Source organism: Equus przewalskii, chromosome 8 (assembly GCF_037783145.1).
Source record: "Equus przewalskii isolate Varuska chromosome 8, EquPr2, whole genome shotgun sequence".
NCBI lineage: Eukaryota > Metazoa > Chordata > Mammalia > Perissodactyla > Equidae > Equus > Equus przewalskii.
Window position 1 is genome coordinate 77,356,241 of NC_091838.1, and position 19,582 is coordinate 77,375,822.

General features: G+C 39.2%; 1 protein-coding gene across 10 annotated transcripts in view; it reads left to right on the forward strand.

Moving 5' to 3' along the window:
- The window catches only part of KHDRBS3 (KH RNA binding domain containing, signal transduction associated 3), a 189,853-nt gene that overhangs the window by 137,688 nt on the left and 32,583 nt on the right, over window positions 1–19,582 (forward strand). For all 10 annotated transcript variants that reach the window (XM_070631012.1, XM_070631004.1, XM_070631005.1 and 7 more), the window contains exon 7: window positions 3,565–3,647. In XM_070631012.1, the coding sequence (XP_070487113.1) occupies window positions 3,565–3,647 (83 nt within the window). The remainder of the gene's footprint in view (window positions 1–3,564; window positions 3,648–19,582) is intronic.

Genomic DNA, 19,582 nt, shown 5'->3' on the forward strand with positions numbered 1-19,582 from the left:
TTCATTAACCTGTATGTCTCTGCCAGTACCTCACTGTTTTGATTACTTAGCTTTGTAGTAAATTTTGAATTGGGAAAATGTATGGTCTGTCCTGGAGAATGCTCCATGTGTAATTGAGAAGAATGTGTATTCCACTCTTATTGGATAGAGCATTCTGTAGATATCTGTCTGGTAATTAGTTCGTATTATTGCTCAAATCTTCTATTTCCTTTTGGATCTTTTTTTAGATGTTCTCTTTATTATTGAAAGTGTGATATTGAAGTCCCTAACTATTTTTGTTGAATTGTCTAATTTCTCCCTTTAATTCTGTCAGTTTTAGCTTCATGTATTTTGAGGTCTGTTGTTATAAATGTTTATATATATGCATACATTTTTATAATAATTTTATTCTCTTGATACATTGACCCTTTTATCAATATAAATAAATGCCCTTCCTTTTCTCTAGTAGCATATTTTGTCCTAAAGTCTATTTTGTCTGATATTAGTACTTTCATGAGCTGCATAACAACATTTTAGTCATGACAGACCACAAGTACGATCATGGTCCCATAATATTAGTACCATATAGCCTAGGAGTGAGGAGGCTATTCCTTCCAGGTTTGTGTAAGTGCACGCCATGATGTTCACACAATGATGGAATCACCTAACAACATATTTCTTAGAATATATCCCTGTTGTTAAAAAACACGTGACTGTACAGCTATGGTAATTCTCTTTTGCTTAGTATTTCCATGGTATACTCTCTTCCGTCCTTTTTCTGTCAGTGTACTTTTATCTTTGAATCTAAAGTGTGTCTCTCACAGACAGCAAGTGAGTGTATCATATTTTTTAACTTGATGCCCTTTTCTGCCTTTTAATTTGTGCATTTAATCCGTTTACATTTAGTGTAATTACTATTAAGGTAGGATTTACAACTGCCAGTTTCCTTTTATTTTCTATATGTCTTATGTCTTTTTTGCACTTTACTACCTCCTTTTATGTTAAATAGATTATCTTTTACTACCCCACTTTAATTCCATTGTCATTTCTTTTCCTACTGTTTTAATTTTTTAAAATATTTTCTTTGCCTCCTCTGGAGATTGCAATTTACATCTTATATCAGTCTTTTGTAGATTTATATCAACTTAATTTTAACAGTACACAAAAAATCTGCTCCTCTGTAGCTCCATTCTCACTCTCCCACCTTTGTGTTGTTATTGTCATACAAATTACAGCTTTATACATTGTGCGCCTAACAACACAGATTTGTGGTATTTCTTCATGCAGTTATCTTTTAAGTCAAATAGGAGAAAGAAGAGTTACAACAAAAAATACATTTACGTACTGTCTTTTATCTTTCCCTAAGTAGTTACCTGTAATGTTCTTTACTTGTTCATGTGAATTCAAATTACTGTCTAATGACCTTTACTTTACCTGTAGGACTTCTTTTAGTATTTCCTGTAGAGCATAGCTGCTAGTGATGAATTCTCTCAGTTTTTGTTTACCTGGGAATATCTTAATTTTTCCTTTTTTTTTTTTTTTTGGTGAGAAAAATTGACCCTGAGCTAACTTTCATTGGCAATCTTCCAGTTTTTTTGCTTGAGGGATTTCAGCCCTCGGCTAACATCTGTGCCAGTCTTCCTCTATTTTGTGTGTGGGATGTCTCCACAGCATAAGTAATGAGTGGAGTAGGTCTGTGCCTGGGATCTGAACCCGTGAACCTGGGCTGCTGAAGCAGAGTTCGTGGAACTTTAACCACATGGCCACAGGGCCAGCCCCTTAATTTTTCCGTCTTTGAAGGACTGTTTTGCTGGATGTAGAATTCTTAGTTAACACTCTTTTTGTTTTAGTACATGGAATGTGGAATCCCATTGTCTTCTGGCCTCCACAATTTCTCTTAAGAGATCAATGTGTGATCTTATTGATGATCTCCTGCACTTGATGAGCACTTCTCTCTTGTTGCTTTAAGATTCTCTCTTTGCCTTTGTCTTTAACATTTTGACTGTGATGTATCTAGATGTGGGTCTCTTTGAATTTATCCTACTTGGAATTTGTTGACCTTCTTGGATTTGTAAAGTTTTTCATCAAATTTGGGAAGTTTTTAACCATTATTTCTCCAAATAATCTTTCTGGTCCTTTCTCTTTTCTTCCTGAGCATCTCATTATGCATATGTTCAGGTTTGTTGGTGTCCCACAGGTCTCTCAGACCCTGTTCATTTTGCTTCATTCTTTTTTTTTTTTTCCTTCCTTAGACTGGATAATCTCAATTGATCTGTCTTCAAGTTCACTGATTGTTTCTTCTGCCTAGTCATATCTGATGTTGAACCTCTAGTGAATTTTTCATTTCATTTGTTATACTTTGTAACTCAAGAACTTCTTTGGATTCTTTTTTATTGTGTTCTGTATCTATATTCTCTATTTGGTGAGGCATTGTTCTTAAACTTTTCTTTAGTTCTTTAGATGCAGAGTACTCTTCCATTCCTTGAATATATTTCAAATAACTGATTTAAAATCTTTATCTGTTAAGTCCAATGTCTCAGCTTCCTGAGGGACAGTTTCTATTACTTTTTTCTTGTATATGGACCATACTTTCATGTTTATTTGCATGTTGCCTAATTTTTTGTTTAAAACTGGATGTTTAGTATAATGTGTCAACTGTGGAAATCAAATTCTCCTCCCTCCCCAGGGAGGATTTGGTTTTCCTGTGCTGAACTTCAAGGTCAGCAGAAGGAGAGAGCTTAGGGCCTTGTCAGGTCTTTCCTGGGCGTGTATGTGGCACTGTGCATGCACGTAGCCTTCGAGATCCCAGGAATATGTCAGAGCTTTCCAAAGCCCACATGGACATCTCGTTCCCCTACTTCTCCTTGGAAGCTTATTGAATGCCCCATTGTTTGTTCCAGTTTTTCTCTTCCACCTCAGACAGCTGAAATCTTAAACAATTCCCTCTAATTACGTTCTTCAAATACCCCCAGGGAAAAGGCTCTTTGTACTGGATGAGCTCCAAGTCAGGTATAAATAAATACAATCAAATAATAAATAATTACTATTTATTAGTAAATACAAATAAAATTTATTATTACAAATAAATAGAATAAGTGAATACAAATGAGACAGTCCTCTGCAGTGGGGTTTTGAAAGCTCTCCACCTGCTCTGCTCCCCTCATTCAGCTGCTGCTTCCCCCATTATTGCAGCCCCTGGTTGTCAGGAGCCCTGCAGAGCTGGGGTGGCAGGTGGGAACAGGACAAATTAAAGCAGCACAAACTCATTGTTCATACCAAGATTCGCCCAATTTTTTAAAAAAAGCAGGTGCTCCCTAGATTTCTGCAATCCTTTGGTTAATTTCCAGAGTTGTGAAAATGTTGATTCTGACCATTTTTGCCAGTTTCTCTTTGCTTTTTTAGAGACAATTTTTGAAGGTTCTTACTTCATCGTTTTCACTTACGTCACTCATATTTTTCTTTACACTATGATTAGATATACAGTTAAATGCTAGCTGAATTAATAATGATTCACTAAAAGCAGAATGCTTCTTTCTTTCCAGAAACTTCTCTGAACTTTTTTGTACTTCTCCTGTTGTATTTTAGGACTATGATGATGGATATGGCACTGCTTATGATGAACAGAGTTATGATTCCTATGATAACAGCTATAGCACCCCAGTCCAAAGGTAAGAGTCAATCTTCATAAGCAGACCGCATAACAGACACTTGTGCCTTCCACGTTTATAGACTGAGAAAGGTTGCTGATCGGCCTGTGAGGGTAATTTGACTTGGTCTGCTTTGTCTTTTGTTTGTTTTCATTGGAGAAGCACTATCTGTCTTACCAACTAGTGTGTATTACTCCTCCCAAATTTACTTTAGTGTTAAAGCAATGAAACTTGGGAAATAAGAATTGAAATTTTATTTCCTCTAAAAATTTGACTTAAGTGTTCAATATGTTCTGAGGAGGAACAGTGTCTACAAAGTCTCTGGCTATTCAAGTCCTGAGGCTGCAAATCGCATCAGAAATACGTAAATATCCCACGTTGTCAAGTGCCTGGGGAAGAAAGTGCCACAAGTTTTGTTTCATAGTCATAGAACGTTTCCATTTTCTTAGCAGCAGAGTTCCTGTTTTCTACAACTTCAAATTTCTATTTGTGGATATGTTAGTTCCAATTCATTTCCTAAAGAAGTATTTACCGAGAAGTAAGTGTTGCAAGAGGCAAAACAGCTTCACTGTCACCTCTTCTAATAATGCACCTTGATGTTCACCGATATCTGAAATCAGTGTTTATTCTATTCAGAGTGTTTTCCTAAATGCCTGGAAACCTCTCGCTTGATGTTTAAAATTCTAAGTGGAGCACAAAGATAGATTTACACAAAACATATTGGCTTTAAGAAGCATAAAAACATGTGGATGTGGTTATTTTGATAAAACGTACATTAATTTTTGAACTCACCCGGTGCCGGGCAGGCTTTGAACAGATGGGTCCTCTTATTTGTTAACTCTGCTAGTGGGGTTGACAGGGATATACAATGGTTTTTTCTTTTTGTTCATGCCGAATTTTTTTTGTTATATAGCTTGTAACAATTAAGTGACCTTCCAACTTTGACCCTCAAGTGGTCTTTTTCAGTGGAAGCCTGTGGGTCGTTTGGATCCTTGAGGGTGTTAGACGCCCCCAGGGTGACGGGCATTAGCGGATTCTAGACAAGAGTTTACATACAGTATCTCATTGAAGTGTTCCAGCGACTTTATGAAGTTTGTGATGCTGTTCCCGTCATATAGATGAAGAAAAGGATCACAGAGCATAACGTTAACTAATTCGCCAAAAATCTCACATGGAGCGTAATCCTTAACTCACATGCTTCCTTTCATATGAACGGCAGCTGCAAGAGTGAATGTACCTCTATTTTATAGGTGATGGAACTGAGACTCAGAAGTAAAAGACTAATCCAGGATGTGAACCTGGACCCAGAACACTAAAGTCCCTGCACTTTAAGCTGTGATAACATGTCAATGTGCTGGGTCACAAGCATTCATTCCTTTGGTCACTTATTCAGCTGACATTTATTGAATGTCCACTATATTAGGCACTGCTCTTGATGCTTGGGATACAAAGATTATTGAGGCAGATACCCTCTCCTTGAAAAGCTCACAGGCTAGCAGGAAGCAAATATAAATATGTAAAAGCAATATAATATGGTGATCACTATGAGAGGTCTGAGGAAACACTCCGTATTTCCATAAGAAGACAGTGCTGAGTCTGGTCGGGAATACGGGGACATTTCACTGAGAAAGGGAAGGGTAAGTAGGAGTCACCCAGGTGCAAACAGGGAGGGGCATTTCACAAAGCAGGGACAGCAACGCACAGAGGCGCCAAATAGCAGGTGTTGTTTGGGAACTCCTCATCATTTTGTAGAACCAGAGGGTGATGCGCAGGAGAGAGAAGAGGCGCGAGGCGGAGTGGCTGCATGGCCCCTGCCCAGGAGCCAGAGCTTGACACTGTAGGCAGCAGTAGGGAGCCATCGAAGAGTTCCATGCAAGGGAACAATGTTGAGGCTTGAGTTCAGAGAAATTAATGAGATGGCCGTGGAGGGGCTGGATTGACAGATGGCGAGCCTGGAGGCTGAGATCCATTAGGAAGCTGGTACATTATAAATTATAAGCCCTGTAAATGTCAGGCAAGACTCACTTTAAGAAACATCTTGCATGACAGCCCATTTACCTTCTTTGAAGTGATCTTTTCAATGCTACAACTCATCTTACCTGAAGGAGTACAGAGAATTGTGCACGTTGGCAAATGCAGAAACCACTGTTTGTTAGGTATTCTGAATATACGTTTAATAAATAAACATTAGTCCTTTTAAAGAGGAAAACTGTGCTTCACAAAAATTAGGTAATTAGCCTAAGATCATGCAACTTCCAAGCGAAGGAGTGGGACTTGGAACCTAGGTCTGTCTGACCGCGTGCACCTTCCTCTGTAGCGCTCAATCCTAACTAAGCAGCCACTCTATTGTACATCGGAAGGAAGCAGCTACATTATGTAGTAAGATGAAGAAATGGTTTTATGCACTGTGTTAGTTTGCTAGAGTTACCGTAACAAACTAGCACAGACGGGGTGGTTTAAGCAACAGAAATTCGTTTTCTCACCATTCTTAAGGATGGACGGGATCAAGGTGACGGCAGGTTTGGCTTCTTTTGAGGCCTCTCTCCCTGACTTGCAGACAGCTGCCTTCTCCCTGTGTCTTCATATGGCCTTTGCTCTGTGCACGTGCATCCCTGCTCTCTCTCTGTGTATCCAAATTTCTTCTCTTATGATGACACCAGTGAGAGTGGATTAAGACTCACACAAGGCCTCCTTTTAACTTAATCACCTCTGTAAAGGCCCTGAAATACGATCACATTCTGAGGTCCTGGAAGTTAGGGCTTCCTGTGACTTTGCAGGGGACACAATTCAGCCCATAAGGTGCACATATTATAACACTGGTTTAAGGACAAGACCGTATGGCTCAGAATTAGAAATTTAGTATAAACCAGTTAGTGTAGCAAAGTTTCAAATCGTCCCCAGGATCAGATAGTGGGTATTATCAAGGAAATCACCGTTACCCTCATCTTCAGTTACGGAGTGTGTTTACTGTATGCTTGTTGCTATTCCAGACTCTTCACCTAAATTCTCTCTCCTCTCTCAGCATGCCCTGAAATACTACAAAAGTCAAGTCTGAACATGTCATCCTCTTGCCAACAGGTTCAGAAAGGTGAAATCACTTCCCCAGACTCGCAAGGCTGAGCGCTGGTTCAAACCCACGCTGGCCCCAAGCATCCTCTTGGTACTCTGCTCCGTCGCCATTTCACTCTCCTTTTGTCATGGTTTTGATTTTGATTGCTGAAACTGATTCCTATTGGTATTCCCCACATACAGTATTCAAAAATGTAATACTTTGTGATGCTTTTGAATCCCTTAGGAATTATGCTTCATCCGAACTGGAAGTGTTGCCTTATCAGGCTTGGACTACCTTAATCCAACCTAAGAATTTCATTTAGCTGGCATATTAATGTTGTAGGCTAAGACTAATGAAATTAAGAACTTTGTTTTTCCAGTTTTACATTAGATCTTTTCAGCAAATAACATTCACTGCCACTGCTCTCAAGGAGCACACAGCCTTATTTTCGCTAATAGATATTACCTTGTAACACTTGATATTCTGTCGTCTAAAATTCCTTGATTTTGACACTGCAGGTTCTATGAAATGAATTTCTTACTTCAATAATTCTCTCAATTCAAAATTTGACAGAACATTCTATGTTAGAGTTATGTAATCCAGTATTACTGCAGAATTCTTTACTTAGGGTCCTTTTAGATTACAAAGCTCTTCTGAAAGTGTTCTCTGACATGTCATGATGTAGTCGAAAGAGCGCTGAGCAGAAGTGAAACTGCACGGTCAGCTGTGGTAGCCATGAGCGCGGATGGCTGTTGAACGCTTGAAACGTGACTGGTCCAGACCAAGATGTGTTAGAAGTGTGAAACACACACCAGATTCCAAAGACTTAGTGTGAAGTAAAGAAGGTGAAATATATTTAATTTTGCCTGTTTGTTTTTACTTTTATTTTTAATGTGGCTGCTACGAAACTTTAAATCACAAATTTCTCTTGGACAGCACAGAGTTAAAAGACGCTGGCTATGTCTCTGGCATTCCAGAACAGTGAAGTGTCTCCACGTTAGGGCACACACCCTCGGGCCACACAGGTCCGCTCACGAGATGCAGAAGGAAAATGAGAGAAATCAACTCATATTTGTCCATTTTAAATTACTGTTTTGATGTTTTGTGCTGTGTGTAAGGTATAACTCGTTAATACTATAGCACACACAAGCTCAAAAGTGGTTTACTTTCCAAAAGTGGTTTTAGATCCCAACTTTCACATTTACTGGTTCTGTGACTTTGGGCAAGTTATTTCACGTCTCTAAGCCTCAGTTTGTAAAATGTGTAACTTAGTTTCTTCTTTAGAGGGTGGTCCCGAAGGTTGATGAGATAGGAAAGCCCACAGTTAGCATGAGGTGCGCTGTCTGCAATGTCTTCTCTGGGAGAGGACTAAAGGAGATAACTTATGTAAGGTAGTTAACATGTGATATAAGGCAGTTAGTACCCCGTAAACCCCAGTTCCCTCCCTCCTTCCGCACCTCTAAATTATTTCTGCTTCTCCTTTCACACAGGGGTGGCCTTGAGAAGCAGGTATTAGTAAATCTGGAAGGACTGTGCAAGTAAATGATTTGCAGGGAGAAGGAGAAGAGAGAGGGGGTACCTTGTGGGGGCCTTCTCCCCTCAGGGATGGTCTGTATAGATATCTCCCATAAACTGGATTAGCCAGGCGAGCAGCCGTGGCCCACTTGAAAACAAACTAGAAGCCAGCACTGTGGGATGGCTGGCCAGTGGGTGTTATCAGTGTGTGAACGGGTTCCTTTCAGGCGTGACTTAGATTCCATAAGCCGTAATCATTTATGGCACTGTTCTGTGGGGCAAACAACAGTTTCTCTCGAGAGGTTTTACGAATTAGGAACTTTTTTCTCTCAATTTTCAAATACCTTGTATTAAAATTAGAGTACAAATGAGAATCCCTACAGAGTGGTAGAAATTCAGTGTGGTTCAGCTCCATTTCCCCATTGATTTCTGTAACGACCTGGCAAGTGTGAATGTTGTTGTGTAAAACAAAGCATTGTTTATCTAACTTCACATGTTTAATGAGTAACAAGCTGTCAACACAGTCGTTGTGGGGAGAACTATGACCTGTTCTTTGCAATATTGGAATTGTTCTAATATACGTTGGCTCAGAAATATTACTGATTAATTCCTGTGGACCCACAGCTCCTGAGGAGCTGTGGTGAATAGAGCAGAGCAGCTGATAAAAGGCCTCAGCCCTCGGGGCCGCCCCTGCCCTGACATGACTTGTGCCTTCACAGAAATCATAGTTTTTACTCCTGGAGACCCTCTGTAAATGTATCCATTTCATTCTAAACAAAGTGGAACTAATTTTCATTTGATGTCTTATTTATAATCCTAATAGCAATCACAGTCATACACATGATGACTGTAGTTAATACTGTATGGGATGCTGGAAATTTGCTAAGAGAGTAGATTTCAGGTGCTCTCATCACAAAGACGCAGGTGACTGACTTTGCGAGGAGGAGGCACGTTAATTAGCTGGACTGTAGTAATCACTTCACTCTATAAATATCTTGTTTACACCTTAAATATATACGATTTTTATTAAAAATATCACAATATTTTAATCTGTGTTTCTGAATAATTATAAATTCTCCAAAGAAATATTTGATTCCAGTAGTGATCATGAAGTAAGTAGAACAAAAAGGATCTCAAAAAAGTGCTCAGAAGGCCCGGAGTGTCCGTGGATGACTGAGCGGTAAAAAGATTTAGTTTCTGGACCTGTAAATATTGACACACTAATTTCTCATAGTGCCTTGCGGTGTAACTGTACTTTCAAGTGTATGTTTTAATTCATCTGCCAAAATCTCTATGATTTTCATGAAAATGCTTAAAATTACTGAAAAGGGGGATTAGAAATAACAGCTACCAGTTTTGGAGAATGTATTAAGTGTAGCGCTCAGCTATCTATGTCCTTTAATACATTATCTCCAATTTTCATAACCACCCTATGTGCTAAGTTTTTCCCCGTAGGGACGTTGAGGATTGTGATGTTTAGCAACTTTCCCAAGAACACACAGCTAAAGAGTACTTGAGCCTAGGTTTTTGTCTGACTCTAAAAGCCGTTATCCAGCTAAGAAAATATTTTTAAGAATATAAAATCACTGATTTGTTTTTGTGGCAAAATAACACCTAAGCCCTTTTTATCCAAATAAGTGGAGTAATGGCAGCTGTGAGAAGCTGTGAGTACTCCTGGTGTGTTTTCAAATGCCAATTCCAAGGAAAGCAACGAGACAGAAACTGATGTTGCCGTATGCTCTGCTTTCTAGTTTGTTACTGCTTGCGTTGGCAGCTTTAGCATTATGTGTCCAATAATGCCAAGAGCTGACCTGTGGAGCTCTGAAAATAGTGTGGAATTTTCACTTTGCAAATGGTGACCTGTTGTTTAACTTAAGATGTAACCATTTAAACATCAGTCAAACTATCTTTTGGAAGATATTCCTCTGTTGTTTCAGGGTTAGCTGTTTTGAGCCTTTAAAAGCAGAAATGATTTAGCCTGGATTAAGAGTTTATTAACTGTGTGTTATAAAACTTTTGTCACATCTGTTTTTGTCTAGCCTGGTCCTTTGGCTTTTTGGCTGCTTGCTGCACAACTACTGAAGGAAGCTCTCAGCACAAACTAAGCGGTGTAAGCAGATAACAAATACTTCTAACAGAGCATTATGTGGGCGTTGACTAAACAGAGATACCAACCCAATGGTAGTGTAAACCTGTCAATACTTTAGTTCTCCATCAAGGGCCCTGAGACAAGAAAGGCAGGGTGGGCTGTAGCGGAAAAGTGAAGCCACACCCTGAAAGGGAAAGGGAAGGAGCAGCCCAAAGCCAAAGTGCCAACCTGTACGAGTGTCGCTGTTAACAGTCACCGTGGATGGACCGTGTGTTGTGGTGTGTTGGTTACATTAGGGTGTCCAGTGTGTGTAAGGTACACACGCGCACATCCCCTCTGATCTTAATTTTAACCTTAAAAAGGTAGATATTATCATCCCCATTTTATTCTTGAGAAAACGGAGACACTGAGAGAGATGTAATGAGTGGCCTGAGTTACACACTTAGTGACAATACTGAATTCAGCCCATTTTCTTTCTCTTATGGTAGTGGTTTTTGAAGAGTAGTATACTTATCACTGATGTTTCACAACATGATTTCAGATGATACGTGGCAGACTTTTTGCAATTTTAAGGGATAGATTTAAAAATTATTAGGAAAGCGTAATTAGCATATCAAGCACATGATTTTATGAATATTACTGATATACTTAAATTATTAAATATCTTCAAGTTAAAATCCATATAGAGAGTGACATTAAGTCACCTATAGGATGGGTGGTGTACCTGGTGGCAGGAGTCCTGGCAGTGGGCCCTGAGTGGCTGCAGTTTGGCGAACACTGCGCTCAGCGTTTGTTTCACTAATTAATGGGTCAGCTCCTGTGTGTCTCTGCTCCAAGTGAAGTGTGAGCGAATGAATCTGAGAACCGTGAGCGGACTTCACCCTGAGGTACACTGTTCTTCTGCTAAACTTGACACCTCGACTATATTGAAAATAGGCTAAGACGTTTCATAGCTCAATCAGGAAATTCCTTAGAGTTAAACTAATAGAAAAGGATGGAAAATTTTTTGTTCAAGATTCATTAAGTTAAACTTTGAAGGAATCAGATGTCTACTGAGTACTTACAAGTCTGAGTTACTATGTTAGATGCTCTCATACCTATCATTTCCTTTAACCCCCAGCAACCTCAGTAAGATTGCCAGTCCTCAATTTTACAAAAAAACCGACACTCAGAGAATGTGAACTTGACGAAAGTCACATAGCTAGTAAGTCAGGCCTCGTACCCACTTCTCTTTGAGATCAAGCCCATGTTCACGCAACTCGAAAGCAACTGGTAGAGAAATATGTCCTTATAATTGTAGAGACTAGCAGAACTGCTGTATTCACCCCCTGGAATCTTCGTGCGTGATCTCCACAAGTGTGTGGAAACAGCCGCGGGGCAGAGACATGCTGGTGGTAGTTAGTCAATCCACTGTCAGTCACTCTTTAATGTTCTTGAGAATACACGAGATTTATCACCGAGGAATCGCAGAATAATGGTAGGATGTGAAAACAAAGTCCACCAGGGAAATGTACTACATCATTTGGATTTAGCGCTGCCATCTGCTTAATAGCATGGAGAAGACTAGAGCGGTGCTTCTGATCAGCCATTCATAGCGCTGACAGATGCTGCAGAGTGAGCAGACCGGGCAGAGGGGTTTGTTACCAAAATGCGGGTTATGTGACAGGGTTTCTAAAAAGTGAATATGTTGCTTATCAAGCCCCCGGTTTTAAATCTTTGCTATAGCATTTTAAGGTCTGTTAGATAAAGATCTACTCAGTGAATCTCCCCAGGTTTTATTTTCCCTTTTTTTTTACATTCTTAAAATGTATTTTTATTGATTTTTAGAATTTTCCTAAAAGCTCCAGCACTCTTTCTAGTGAAAGAAAATGATATAACTTTCATATAATTCCTGACTCTTAATATTAGGTGGCATGATTTACTAAAAAGATTGTGGGCTATGAGACCGCACAAACCTGGGTATGAATCCCAGCTCCATCACTTCTTTAAATGTGTGATTTTGGCCGGGCTGTTTAACTTCTTTGCATCTTTTCTCATCTGTAAAATGATGACAGTAATATTTGACTTGTAAGATTGTGATTAAAGGAGATAGTGGATGTAATGTAGATAGCAGAAGTTTAATGAACTTTCTGAGGGACCCTATACTGGGTCCCACACACTGTTCTAAGCATTTTACAGCCCTATAAAGGTAAGTTACTGTTATTACCCCATTTTATAGATGAGGAAGTTGAGAAACAGAGATGAGAGAACTTCCCTAAGGTCCGTGGAGAGTAGGTGCTCGAGCTGGCTGTGAACCCAGGCGGTCTACACACTGCTGCCCTGCCTCTCGTAACTGTGCTCACGAGTTCAGTTAGTGCCTCGAGAAACTCTTCACAGTCTTTCTGAGGAAGACTGCAGTCCACAAATCCCAACAAGTAGACCATCTGAATACAATTATGCATGCCGTTTTATAAAAAAGTTATTGAAGGCCTCATTTAGTTTAGATTGTGTCGAGTCATAAATGTTTGAAAGCGTAGACTTGAGGTCAAAGCTTTCAGTTACGTGTGAAGGATGGTTTATTAGGGAGAATGCCAGTGTGCTTGAATTTCTCAGGATCTGGTCCAGCCTCATTCACTGAACTCACAACTTCAGAACTGAAATAATTCAGACATGGTTGCATTGTCTTTTTCCCTCATATTCGTCGTCGTAAAGGGATACGTTCCTTTTGGAAGGTAATTTACGAGTTTCCATCAGGAACTTTAAAAGTATTTGTAACCTTTGACCCAATATTTGCCCAATAAGTGCCTGAACTTCCTATATAGCGAGCGTTTGCCAGTGAAAATGTAATTAAGAGCTCTTTAAAAAGAGTAAACGGTTTCTGGCAAAGTTCAGGGAAAGAGAAATGACATTTTAGATAGGGAAAAAAAACCTATGCTCATCAACTTGGCCAAAGTAATATAGATAAAAACAGTGCTTCAGTGAAGGCTGAATCAAGACCTGGTTAATGAGAACGGAGGGCATCTGACTTCAGGGAGCAGGACTGCCTGCATCTGCATCCCAGCCCCGCCCTGCTGACAGCAAGGCTGTGTTCAGCATCTTCAACCTGCGCTTTAGGTCTGTCGTCTGTGAAATGGGTGATGATAGCAGTAACCACCTCCTAGGTTGATGTAAGTGAGTGACTATGTGGAAGCACTTTGAACAGTGCCTGGCTCTTCGTAAATGCTGTCATTAAAGTTCTCTAAGCCTTTCTATAAAACTCTTGGGTCTAAGCGTCTTCGAGGCAGAATTTTTGTATTTTGGAAAGGCAGTATGGTCACATACCACGTGTTATACAAATCCAGTGGAGTCTGTTTGTGCCTCTCCAAGACAGTGCTTGCCCTTGGATTATTTGAAGTTTATGATCAGTGAAAATGTGATTACCAAGGGATGAAAAGCATATATAGCAAATTGAAAAACAAGGGGATTTCTGAAGGGGAAGATGGTATTCAGCCTTGGAAGTTTGTAATCCTATGGAGTCTAACAATACTGCTAGTGCTAAAAATTAAATTTTTTTTTAATAATCCAGAATGGGGAAAATCTTTTTTTAAATGTATGCTTTGTTTTGGTAAGGAAGATTGGCCCTGAGCTAGCATCTGTTGCCATATTCCTCTTTGTTTTTTTTTCTCCCCAAAGCCCTGGTACATAGTTGTATATCCTAGTTGTAAGTCATTCTAGTTCCTCTGTGTGGTAAGCTGCCACAGCATGGCCTGATGAGCAGTGCATAGGTCCACGCCCAGGATCCACACCTGCAAACCCCAGGCTGCCAAAGCAGAGCATGCAAACTTAACCACTAGGCCGTGAGGCCGGCCCCCAAATTAGTATTTGAATAGGTTGGATTAAAGGATTAATACAGACCCATCCTAACTATTAGAAGCCATCACATTAGCAAGGCCTCTCTTGATCTGGCCCTGATTTTTTCTCTAGCCTCATGTCAAGGTACCCACTCATACAATCTAACCTTATATTGAATTGTACAGTTGTGGCTCATTTGTAATTTGCTCAATTATACATTAAATAGATCTCAAAGCATAAATTATGGGAGTAAATTTAATTTTATCAAATTCTTCATGGCATCTTCAATGATTTTCTTCACATATACTCCTTTTTTTTTTTTTTTTTTTTGTTGGTGAGGAAGACTGGCCCTGAGCTAACATCTGTTGCCAATCTTATCCCCCTCTTTTTTTTTTTTTCGCTTGGGGAAGATTGCCCCTGAGCTAACATCTGTTAGCTCTTCCTCTATTTTGTATGTGGGATGCCACCACAGCATGGCTTGATGAGCAGTGTGTAGGTCCATGCGCGGGATCCGAACCTGCAAACCCTGGGCTGCCGAAGCAGAGCGTGTGAACTTAACCACTACACCACTGGGCTGGCCCCCCCATAGACTTTTTAAAGACATTGTAGCTATTTGGCATATTTCTATAAAAATTACATGTAATTCTTTTAGACTTTTCCAAAATGGTGTAAACAGAATAATTTGCTTTTCTTTTCATTTTAGTCCTTGCCAAATTGTTTTGCAGCAAAGCAGCAGTTCCTTGAATCAATCATTATCTCATCCAGCAAGTTTCCCTGATCCTTTCTCTTCACCTCACATCCCCTTCCTTCTGTGTTCTATCAAGTACTAAGCCGATCTACTGTGTTTCCAGAATACTCTATGTTTGCCTGGATTCTCCAGTCGTACATTCTAGGCCATTGAGCATCTGTCTCCTTTTTATACAGAGAGCCCCCAGTGACAGGTCCCTTTTGTTGTCACCTTTGTATCTCCCATACCTAGTACAGTACTGATCAGAAAAGTGATCTGTCTGGGTTTTTCAGTTAAATAGATAACATTTAAGAAGTCTGGGGCCGGCCTGGTCGTGCAGCGGTTAAGTGCGCACGTTCCGCTTTGGCAGCCCGGGGTTCGCCGATTCGGATCCTGGGTGCGGACATGGCTCAGCTTGGCATGCCATACTGTGGCAGGCGTCCCACATATAAAGCAGAGGAAGATGGGCATGGATGTTAGCTCAGGGCCAGTCTTCCTCAGCAAAAGAGGAGGATTGGCAGCAGATGTTAGCTCAGGGCTAATCTTCCTCAAAGAAAAAAAAAGAAGAAGTCTGCATCTGTTTTGGAAGTTTCTTTATTGGAAACAGTGAAAAGTCTGGTCCCACTGAAAGTTTACTGTGATGATGGAGGCAGTCCTCAATTCTGGTGAGTAGACGAGTCACTTGTACAGCCTCAAAAAACAAAACAATTAGGTGCCCAAGCCAATCTCTTGTTTGTTATTATTATTGTTATTATTTTATTTATTTCTTTATTTACTTTTCTGAGGAAGATTATCCCTGAACTAACATCCGTGCCCATCTTCCTCTGCTTTGTATGTGGGACACCTGCCACAGCATGGCTTGATGAGTAGTGTGTAGGTCCATGCCTGGGATCTGAACTGGCGAACCCTGGGCCGCCAAAGTGGAATGCATGAACTTAACTGCTACACCACAGGGCCAGCACCTGTTATTATTTTCAATCTAGGTCTTCGTGTAGCCCAGCTACCTGAAAATTTTTAAACTCTACAGATAATTTTAATGAGAAGCCAAGGTTAAGAACTACTCATCTTGATAATAAGTACTATACAAATGAGGTATTATATACAAAGTGCTTTTCACAGTGCCTAGCAGATAGTTGCTAAGTAAATCTTTGTTTCCCCAAGAAATCAATTATTGGCATTTCTGGAATGTCTTCCATTCATTTGTTCAGCAAACAACTAATGAGTACCTACTGTGTGGCAAGAACTATCTTAGGTGCTTCATAAATATTGGTGAGCGAAAAGGATAAAGACCCCTGCCCTATAGAGCTTAAATTCTCGTGGTAGTCATGATTAAATATGGCGGTCATGTTCAGCTTCAATGAGAAGAGAATTTAGGACTTGAAGGAGGTGACAGAGTTTGCCTGAGAGGATATCCATGGGAGCAGTGGTCTGTGCAAAAGCCCTTGATGGGAGTGTGTCTCGTGTATTCTAGCATCTTCAAAGTTACAATTATAATTTCAAATTTTTCTAATAGAAAACTTCAAATTTCTCTTTGTAATAAGATATTTTTGAACAATTTGGAACAAAATATTTTAACTTTTCAAGAATATGTTCTAATAACTTGTTCCTATTTAAAATTGATCCAAGTATGATTAAAGGAGCTTGCAGACTTAAACCGTGCAGTTACAGGAGAAGACCATTGCCTGTACATACTTATGTCTTGAGCAGAATAATGGCTCTCAAAAATATTCATGTCCGAATGCCCAGAACCTGTGGATATGATCCCTTACCTGGCCCAAGGGACTTTCACATATGGTTAAGTTAAGGACCTTGAAGTGGGTAGATTATCCTGGAATATCCGAGTGGGCCGGTTGTAAGCACAAGGATCATTAAAAATGAAAGAGGGAGGCAGAAGCGTCAGTCAGAGGATGATGTGGCTATGGGAGAAAGGCACAGAGAGATGCAACGTTGCTGGATGGAGGAAGAGGGCACAAGCCAAAGAATGTGGGCAGCCTCCCGAAGCCTGAAAGGGCGAGGAGACAGATGCCCCCCTGGAGCCTCCAGGAGGAAATGAGGCCCTGCTAGTGCCTCGCTTCTCCCCCGCTGAGACCCAGCGAGGTTTCTGTGGAGCTGCATCTGAATAAACGCAGGTTATTTACATTGCTGAGTTTATGGTACTTTAACAGACAAAATAGAAAACTAAGACAGCAACTAACAGTCTGACAGAAGAAGAGATACGGCTTTTGCAGATGTAAATTTTGCTTATCTCAATCTCTCTGTTCTTTTTCCTAAACATCCAGTATTCAATAAAAAATTTTAAGGTAAGCAAATATTACCCAGAATCAAGAGAGAAAATAGTCTATGGAAACAAAGAACCCAGATACTGGAATTGTCAGTCAGGGTCTTAAAACTAGAAAGGGTAAATATGTTAAAGGATGTTGTGCAAGAGGTGGACAACCTGAGTGAACAAGTAGGAATTCAGCAGACGGAAATTCTTAAAAAAAGAGACAAGTGGAAATGCTGGAAGAGAAAAATTACAATATCAGAGAAGAGTATTATTTCAGTGGGCTTATTAGCAGATTGTACACAATTGAGGAAATAATAAGAGAACTGAAGACAAATTAATAAAAATTATCTGAACAGATGTACAAAGAGAAAAGACAAAGGGAAACAGGAACGTTGCCCCTGAGATCTGCAAGACAATATCAGGCCACCTGCTGTGTTATTGGAGTTCTGGAATGAGAAGAGAGAAATATGGAGTGCAAGAAATACTTGAAGAAATAATGGGTGAACAGTTTTTAAAATTAATGAAAAACACTATCACACAGATCCACAAAGTTGATAGAACCCCAAGCAGGATAAATATAAAGAAAAACTCATGAAAGGTGTAACGTATACAAATTGTTAAAAAACAAAGAAAAAATCTTGAGAGCAACCAAAGGAAAAAGACATATTACATAGAGGAAAAAATAATAAGAAAAAAGACTGACTTCTGATCAGGAACAATGAAGGCCAGAGACAGTGGAATAGTGTCCTTAGAGCTATGAAAGAAACACCTGTCAGCCAAGAATTTTACACAGTGAAAATATCCTTCAAAGAGGAGTATGAAATAAGAACATTTTCAGACAAAATGAAAGTTGAAAGGGAGTTTGTATCCAGCAGACCTGCACTGTAAGAAATGCTGAATATTTAGACTGAGGGGAAATGATACCTGATAAAAAACATCTCATTCTGTCAAAAGAAATGGATACCTGAAAAAGTAAATATGGAAAATGAGACCGTTTAAAAAAGTATTCAGATACATTTATTTCTGTTTGAATCTTGTTACAAACTATTAACTATTAAAAGTAGAGGTAATAGTAATTTACTGTGGAAATTATAGCATATTGATTGCGTATATTGAAGTAAAGTATGACAGCAATAGGACAAAGAGGGGATATTAACTGGCAGTGTGTTGTTGAAAGTTCTTAGTGTTTATGGAGCATTTAAATATTTATTAAAGGTAAACTGATAAGTTAAAGATGCATGTGGTAACTTCTAGAGCAACCTCTAAAAATAAAAGAAGCATAACTAAAAAGTCAATAGAGGTGATAAAAATAAATTACTAAAAAGTATTTAATTCACTCATAAAAAAGCCGAGAAGGAGAAATGGAGGAAAACAGAACAGTTTGGAGAATTAGAATTCTAGTACCAAGATAGGAGACCTGATTCAAAATATATCAATAATTAAATAAAAATGAATGAAAACCTAAATTTAAAAAGCAGATACTTGCAGACTGGATACAAAGCAAAGGACCAACCATGGATTGTTTAGTAGAAATGCACTTTAAACATAACTGTACAAACACCTTGAAAACAAAAGGATGGGAAACAATATACTGTGAAAATAGTGTGGATTAAAAATCTGGTGTGCCTATAGTAATTTGAGACGAAGTAGACCTCAAGGCAAAGAGTCTTACTAGAAACAGCCAAGCATTTCCTGGTGATAAAGTGGGCATTTCATCCCAGAGACATAAATAATGTTAAGTGTTTGTGCACCTAATAACAAGGCACAAAAATGATTTTTAAAAAATGGAAGAATATTAACTGACATATAAATAAAATCTCAGTTGGAGACAAATCACAAAGCTAAAGACTTTAAGACCTTCCTATCTAGGTAATTGGTAGAATTCATACAGAAAATCCGTAGTGTATAAAAGATATGAAAAATATTATCAACCCTTGACCTACTAATTGTTATAGAACTATTCAACACGAGTGGAATAGACATTGTTCTCAAGTGCGTATGGCACATTCATTAATATAGGTAATATTCTGGGCAATAAAACAAGTCTCAGTAAATTTCTGTGGATCAAAATAATAAAAAGCAACTAATGCACAAATCTTGGTTTCTAATACCATTATTCAGTGACAGGAAGCAGGGTTCCTTGGAGAAATGGCTGATTCTAAGCTAGGGCAAGAAATATACAAGGTGAGCCTGGAGTATCTTGTAATCAAGAAAGTAAGGACCTGCTAGAATAAATGAATGAGTGAGTGAATGAATGATTGAGTGGATGAATAATGAGGGTGTGTCACAGCAACACAGGAGACAACTGAAAGAGCTCCCTGTTGCTAAAGCTGGGTCGTTTGATGAACAAAATAAAATAACATTTGATTATCACCCAAAGTATAAATATCCCTAAGTCTACATTGATATAGATAAGTGAATGAATAAGTAAATAAATATGGTAGTATAGACAAATATCCCATGCAGAAGAATTCCAAATAATTTTCTCTGCCCTCAA